General features: G+C 51.1%; 1 protein-coding gene across 1 annotated transcript in view; it reads right to left on the reverse strand.

Annotated features, from left to right (window-relative positions):
• Positions 1-6,670: 6,670 nt before the first annotated feature.
• BCL11A (BAF chromatin remodeling complex subunit BCL11A) overlaps positions 6,671-8,060 on the reverse strand; it is a 60,044-nt gene continuing 58,654 nt past the window's right edge. The window contains exon 4 of the mRNA XM_042895182.1: positions 6,671-7,629. Coding sequence (XP_042751116.1) covers positions 7,538-7,629 — 92 coding nt within the window. The 3' untranslated portion in view covers positions 6,671-7,537. The remainder of the gene's footprint in view (positions 7,630-8,060) is intronic.

The raw sequence follows: 8,060 nt of genomic DNA on the forward strand, positions 1-8,060 counted from the left end.
GCCTTCCTGGGACGTCTGCTTCTCTGAATGGGACCAGCACCCAAAAGGCCTTGGGGATATGTTTGGGGGAAGAAAAAACAATCAGACTCCAGCCAGGGTATTGCAAGGTTGGCTTGCCTTCAGGAAATGCCTGGTTGTATGCAGCAGCTGTGGTGCGAGTAGTACAACAAATTCACTTACTGAATGACAACAGCTTTATTGGCAAGCCAATTCAATTAAAGCCACTGCAACCAACAAAGTCACAGGCAGCGCTTGCTGCATAACGAATATGGAATCATGCCTACATTTCCCCAAGTGCTCTCAGCCCTCTCTGTCCCTCTGCATGAGAGGAAAAGGGATGAATGAATTAGGCTCAAAGGATGATAATTAATGGCTGGCTGTCACAGAGACATTTTGCCGGCTGGCGGCCACCAGCTCTGTGCTGCAGCCCTGGCCCAGCTCTACCAGGCAGGACACCACCAACTCCAGCCTCATGTCCATGCACAGGGCCCTATCAATAGGCAGCGGCGTGGTCATTTTTCTGCCAAAGGCATCCTTCAGGCTCTGGTTACAGGGAAATCACATTGGAGCTGATATGGGCTTTTTATGAAAAAAGTATCCTTAATACTGGACTATAAGCAAAATAAATATTCTTATAAAATATACATAATCATTCATTTTAGTCCTCTGCAAAATAGATAAAACCTGGATTTTTCCTTTCCGCTAGACCTTTGCTTTCTAAAGCTGCATTTCACTTCAGGCTTCTTCTACATACACATGCGTGAGTGATTTCTTTCTGCGGCTGAAATGAGCAAGTCCTTGTGCCCATGGCACTACAGAGCCTGCACTCTTTAGGGCCTGGTCCTGCCCTGCTGTATGACCGAGTCTTCGTCTGGTTCCAGTACAGTCTCTTTCCTGAACTCAAAGTATCTCACAGAGCTTCTCAAAGGGACAAATGGAACAGCCACCAGAAGACAAAATTGGTTTCTGGGCCTCTCTGAAATGAAATCTCCTCGCGATAGAGCAAGCCAGTAAAATTGCCTGGCTACTCACTGTGTCGAAGTGACCAATGTTTCCTGTGCCTCTGGGAAAGGAAATCTGAAGAAAGCATAATTCATTTGGACGTTCATTATGTGACTTGTTGTTGTGCATTAAACATTCATATCTTTAAAATAATGGTGTGGCTATTAGTAGTCACAAGATCCCCATTTCCTGGTTCAGTTCAGAGACTGGGGCACAGGCAAACCCCAGCAAAGTGACACCAAACACTTGGAGGGCTGCATTCAGCAGAAAAAAATCTGTTTCATCTGTGTCGCACGGCTCACCGCTGCAAGACGGTACTTCAATATTCATATAGCAGACTAATGGTACAGGCCACAGCCGCTCCAGCGAGACTCGGTGAGATCAGCTGAGGGCCTGCAGAAGTCAGGATGGTGCCTTAACAGACAGCCCTCATCCTGAGCCCTCTGGTCATCCCAGCGCTGACGGGTACGTGCACAGAGAGGAAGGCCAAAGCCATCCCAAAGCACCTCGTGCTCCCTTGTGCTGGACCACTATCCCAAGCCAGGACGCCCTCTGCTTCCTCACATTGCAAGGCAGCTCTGCAGCATGCAGGACTATCAGTCTTTCCTATCAATACCTGGCACTACTGGGAGTGGCTGCATTGCTAACACTAGAGTCCTCATCCTACCCACCATCAGAAACCCTTCTGTAACATTAAGAGCCCTCCCATGCATGGGCCTTGTCTCAGGTGGTGGAAGGCTCCTCCAGCCCCAGGCTCAAACTTGCTCCCCTAAGGTTGATAGATATCCTAGCCAGCATTACTGCTTTTTCTGATGACCCTTCTGTTTGCCAGAGGCATCTGTCCGCAGGAACTTCCTGGTACCCTCTTGTTTGATAGGAACTGCCCAACCTCAGGGAGGGGGGACCCAGCACTAAGCCTTGGAAGGGATTCCTTCTCCCCTCTGTCTCCCGATGCTGCAGAACACTGAAGTCTCTCTACCTGGCCCCAGCACACTGTGCTATGCTGCAAATCTTCTTCCACAAAATATGGGAGATGAGAGTGCAACACCTTGACCAAGCATTCTCTTCTCGAACAAATATATGCAATATGCACATGGCTCAACTGAAGTTTAAAGGATCCAGAGCCTGGGATGCTGAAGGTTTTCATTGGCAGCATTTGAGAGAGGAATGTACGGGCGGCAATTGCTGAGCAGAAAGCCTGGGATGGGAAGGAGCACAGTGCACACAGGCAGAGGGCGGTATGCCAAGGGAAAGTTATTTTTTTCCTTTGGGTTCTCACTAGTGTTGAAATATTCTTTAAGACTAAGTCTCCCTCACTTTCACTTAAACAACAGCTGGAAGTGCAGCCCTCTGCTGCTGTGCTATAGGCTTGGAGGGGCCTGACCGCCTATGGTGACTATGGGCAGGAACTGGGTGCCTGGGCAGTCACACTGGGTGCCTGGGCAGAGTAATAACATCACTGCGGCTTCGCTGCTACACCAGGAGGGGATGCAGACACGAGGCTGAGAGGTGCACACCCACAGAGTAACCTAGCAAGAGATAACATACAGCTGGCAGTTGACTCATTTCCATCAAGCAGGAAAGAAGTGCTGTGAAAAATAGATCCCCTTCCTCAAACCCCCAGAAGGCAGCACAGGAAGTGTAGGATGTGCACCGTTTCCCCTGCAGTCTCAAGCAACAGAAGGTTGATGACAATACCCAAGTTGTCCACTGGGCGCATGGTGATACCCAGGGAGGTGGGGATGTGCTGAGGTCAAAGGTACTGATCTCTCAGGGATGGGGAGCAGCAGAGGCAGATCCCATGTGCATCACAGCCTGAGCTTATCCTGCTGATTTTCAGGGTGACAGCAGAGTAGGGGAGCTTGTCACTGCCCATAGGAGAAAAAGCAAATGTCAAAAGTAAGCCCTGTGAAGGGCACCTTGAGAACATTCACTCAGCCTTGATCAATCCACAAGAATCCTGGCTGGCAGCACCCACAGCCACAGCCTGACACTCATCCATAGTTCATCCCACAGAGGCCAGGCCTTATCGTGGATTGCTGGTCCCCACCTCACAGAAATGTCTTTGTGACTTTCTGCATCATCACTGCACACCACAGGGAGAAGAACATCCTTCCCCATTTCACAGCTATGAAACCGCCACTGCTGCCCGGGACTGGCATGGGAGCACTTCCCCACACAGACGGCTGCTTCTACGGGCAGCGGTTTGGGAGGGAGAAGCTGGGGCATCTGATAATGCCTGAGCTAGTGGACAAGTTCCTGGATGTGGGCAGGGTGAGGGTGTGAGGAGGCACTTCAACAGGCTGCCCAGAGAAGCTGTGGATGCCGCACCACTGGAGGTGTTCAGAGCCAGGTTGGATGGGGCCCTGGGCAGCCTGATATAACACCTAATGTAGTGGTTGGCAATCCTGCATGCAGCAGCGGGGTTGGAACTAGATGATCTTTGAAATCCTTTCCAACACAAGCCATTTTATGATTCCATGATGCTGCCACAACCAGAAGTCTTTAACGTTGAAGCAGTGTGTATGGGTGGATGACTGCAGCTTGCCCATTTCATCAGAATGTTGGGCTTTCTCCACTGCTTTATTTTACACAGAAGTTTTCAATGCCATATGCCTTGTGGCAAAGCCACCCCATGACACCTCATCAGTACAGTGCATAGCTCCATAAATGCATGCATTAGAGCACAGCACAGAGTAGGTGCTGGGCAGGGCTCGATCCCCTGCATCCCAGCTTCTTTTTTTATTTAATATAAAATACACATCACCAAAAAAAAGAAAAACCACACATGGGCCAACTTCAGAGGTATTATTCCCCCTAGAAAAATTAAATACTCAGAATGCTTTTTTAAAGTGAATTGGGCCCCTTAATTTGCATCCTATAATAAGGATGTTATCACACTGCTTTATGGCTCAGCTCTTTAGTTTCTCGCTCTCAGGGGCTAGATTTTCCCTCATGAGCTCAATATATGCCTCAAATGAATGTGATTTTTAAGATGACCTTTTCCTGTGCTCCCAAAATCGCCTGTAAGAGGCTGGGGCTGTCCTGGCCATAGCAGGTGCCCAGCTCTAGCCTCCCCAACCTGCACCATGCCAAGGGTGTCTTACACTGCTTACATTTGGCTTAATTATAGAACAGTCACTGGAATATTAAAGTTTAACACACAGGAGAGAATAAGCTAGTCCAGAAAATGCATAATTTCCCTGTACCACCAGCCCTTGTCTCCTCTCTCCTGGTCCAGCACTGCTCTCCTGGCAGCACCAAAACTGCATCTGAGACAAGCGAGGCAGGGAGCATCGCTCATCGCCTCCATACCTTGTTTTAAATGGCAGGGCTCTGTTCCAGCTATACCTTTTGCCCTTCCCTGTAATCACTGCTGCAGTGGGAAGGTGCAGGCAGTACTGGGAGGGCAGGCAGCAGTTGTGCCCACAGTGGGAAGCGGCTGCTGGAAGGTGCGCTGCACAGCCTGGTGCAGTAAGTGTGGTGCTGCTGCTGTGGGCGGGAAGAGGTAAAAGTATTCACCATGTACTAAAGGTCCATGCAAACCTATCCACATGGAGGGGTGCTGGGCCTTGCCCATCTAGGGCCAACAGCCACACCCGGTCCTCCCACCCAGCTGGCAATGTGCACAGGGACCCACCGCCTTGGTGATGGGATCCACTGCTGCAGTGATGGGCTCCTACACCCCTCCCAGCCCCTCTCGTAGTGCATTCACCTCTGCCAGCACCTCGGCAGCTGAGTGCTGCTGAGGCCACGCCAGGAGGGGGAAGGACCAAAGGCATCCTCACATCCCTGTGCTGTTCAAATTTAAAGATGCTGTAAAATGTCACAATAACTGGAAAGGCAGTAGCCCTGTTTTTATTAATAGCGAGTATTTATTAGCCTCCTCGATTTACAGTACGTTTATGAAAGCCATCAGTCCATCACATTCTTCAGCGCAGGGCTGAGTTGGTTTTCTTGATCAACACAATATGGAATATAGATCTGAATATTAGAAGCCAAATACAACCTTCATTTTGCATGCACATATCCCACCAACGGGAGGCCCGCAATTAATCCTGTATAGCCCTTAGACACATGCATTGGCAGACATTTGAGGAAGGTGGGAGCTTCTGTACATCACCACTGGAAACCCACAGGGTGTCAGCTTCTCCACAGGACCACCATCGGGGCCAGAGCAATCCTGCAGTGTCCCCCTCATTACCAGGATGGTGGCATACAGATGGAAATGCCATCACCCATTCGTGCAGCCTGCATGATGTTCATGTGGCACATGGCACATAGTGGCTTTGCAGCTTGCCGCTCCTACAACCCACCCAGGTGCCTTGCTGAGGCCATACTGCATCTGTCTACCTGGCCATCATCTGTTGGGCAGTGCTCCTCGTGACAGGCCAGGTGAAATTACCCTGAAGCCTCTACTCCCACTATCTGAGCTTTATCACCACTAAAGATGAAATAAAAATAAGAGCAGCAACAAACAAGCCTCTACCAGATGTGTAACCCTATCCAGCAAGGGTTGCCATTTTGGAGTGAGTGTTTTGAGTGTATTTTTGTGGGGTTTTTTGTGAGTTTTTTTTTTTTTCTTTCCCACCGTAATTTCATCTTTCCCAAGGAAAAATGTATTGTTTGACCCCTGTGGGAGATGAATATGAGAGGGCAGCTCCTGGAGGAGACATGATCAGGGTGCACCCGATGGAAGGCAGCAAGATTTTGTTGACCTGGAAGTGGGATTGGGTACAACACAGACCCAAGTGGTGACCCATCCATAGCTGCTAGGGGAACTCCATGGGAGAAGAAGCAGAGAGTGAGGAGACTTGAACTTCGATGCATGTTAGTGTCAGGAAAATGGGCTTAGAAATAAAATACATGGACAAAATGCCCTCAGTTTGAAAGCAGCTTTTCAAGCCAAAAAAAAATCAAAGCTAAGTTCCCCACCTCCCTTGATCAACTCTCAGCCATCAGATCGTGCTCTTCTTTGGACTGTTATAAATGCTGAACCTCAGGAAAGCAGACACTGTGTATGTGGCCCAGCAGCTGCAGGTTAACACAGCTCACAGCTTTCATTTACCCTGCTATACCCAGGGATGCACACTGCCTTTCCCTGCCATGCTTTGCAGCTCCCCAGTGTCCTTCCCAGCCCTGCATGGTTCCTTTCTGCAGGACACAATGCCCACAGAAAGAGCCCACCACACCATGCTGCTGCATTGGGGCACAGAGCAGCTGCTCCAGCAGTGCCACAAAGCAAGCACATCATCAGGTTCTGCCTGCACTCAGACAACATGGAGCCAGAGGGCAGCCCCAGGAGCTGCTCAGCACACAGAGCCCTGGAGACAATGGAGCAGCACCACATGGGAGCTGCAGAGCAGCAGTTGCGGAGCAGCCAGTGCCAGGAGCACAAACTGGGGATGGAGCAGTGCAGTGCAGCTCACAACAAAACAGCCAGAGCAGAACGTGGCACAGAAGAGGCACAGCTGTGGTACCTGCAGCAATTTTACCAGGACTGCCTGGCCCAACTCAGACTTAAGTCTGCCAGCTCGGTACCCAAGCAAGCTCTGATCCCCAACCCACAGCTGCTTCATTCTCCATTCCCACTCCACAGCACAGTCCTAGGGAGCTACAGCCCATAAATCCCACCCAAGACAGCACAAAAATGCACACTTATCTTCTGTTCCACAAAGCACTTGGGAACCAACCAGAGAAGTTCTTGTCTGGGGGCTACTCTTGGGGCAAGGCACGCAGGAGAGCTCTGTGGAGTGGTGGCCTGAGGCAAGGCACAGGGAGCAGTGCAGCCGGGGCAGGGCTGGGCCTCATTGGCATCAAATCTGCCCCAAATCTGTGGGCCCGGCTGGGGGCTGACTGCCAACAGTGACACAACAAAGGAGGTCACAGATCCTGTCGACCCCGAAGCACGCTGGTTAACAGCAGAAATGATAACAGCAGTCACTATAGGTCTGTCACATATGGGCAGCAGCAGGGAGCCTGATGATGGTCACCAGGGCCAGGTGTGAGCCCTGTGGGGATGGAGCACCACTCCTGTGCATGGCGACAGTCATGGTCACTGCCCTTGGCCACTAATGGCAAAGTAAAGAAAGAGCGAACAAAACCTAAAACTCCAACATTTATTATGGTGATTGCCCACCTGCCATGGATCCACACTGTGTTTTGTTTTATTTGTAACTCATAACGTGAGGTGCACTTTATGGGAAATGGAGACAACACATGGAGCCGGGTCCTCCGCACAGGGCCAACATGTGGACAGAGTCCTCTCCTCAGGGCCAGAGACCCTGGGCAGCCCTCGATCTTGGTAGGCATTTTTGCTTTTTTGTTCTTAGAAAAAGAAATAAACAAACAAAAACTGAACAAAAGTAGTGTTGTACTCTATTACAAAATATAAATACGACAGTCCTGCAGGCTGGAGGAGCTGGGGGACGCTGCCGTTGGCGGGACGTCAGGTGCTGCGGGTCACAGCAAGCCACAGGATGGGGACGCCTCCAGACACGTCCACTGCCAGCCGCTGGCCCCGCTTCATCTCCTCTCAAAACTTAAGTGCTCTTGAACTTCCATCCGAAAACTGCCAGGCATCCGAGGCTCCCTGGGCACCGCGCCAGCTGGGGGGGTACACCGCACCTGGAGAGCATGGGGACAGAGGAGAGGACAAGTGTGACACGGACCAGAGTGCAACTCCTGCCCCTATTGTCTTCCCTAAGCAGCGAGGGGTGAAAGCTGCCCCCAGTCCCACACCCTTTGCCAGAACCCTCTGCTCTCTGCTGAGGCTCTAGACAGACCAAGCCCACCTGCCTCACCACTGATCCCCACATCTCGTTGACCTCCCCCAGCACCAGAACAAATCCCTCCCCAAGCTATCCCCAAGCACTGCGCTGCTGACCCTGCACCACCTGTTAAGATGCACCCAGAGCACTGGCACCACAAGCCCCACACCGTGCATGGGGCACCGCTTCTATGGGATCATTTTGATCATGCTTAGGAGCTTAGCCACAGTGCTGGTGCAGGGCTATATGTGGACGACCCACCAGCCGCATCCCCCCAGTGTGCTGGGG

Source organism: Lagopus leucura, unplaced genomic scaffold (assembly GCF_019238085.1).
Source record: "Lagopus leucura isolate 7727_CA_CO unplaced genomic scaffold, USGS_WTPT01 Super-Scaffold_73, whole genome shotgun sequence".
In the NCBI taxonomy this organism is placed as follows: Eukaryota; Metazoa; Chordata; class Aves; order Galliformes; family Phasianidae; genus Lagopus; species Lagopus leucura.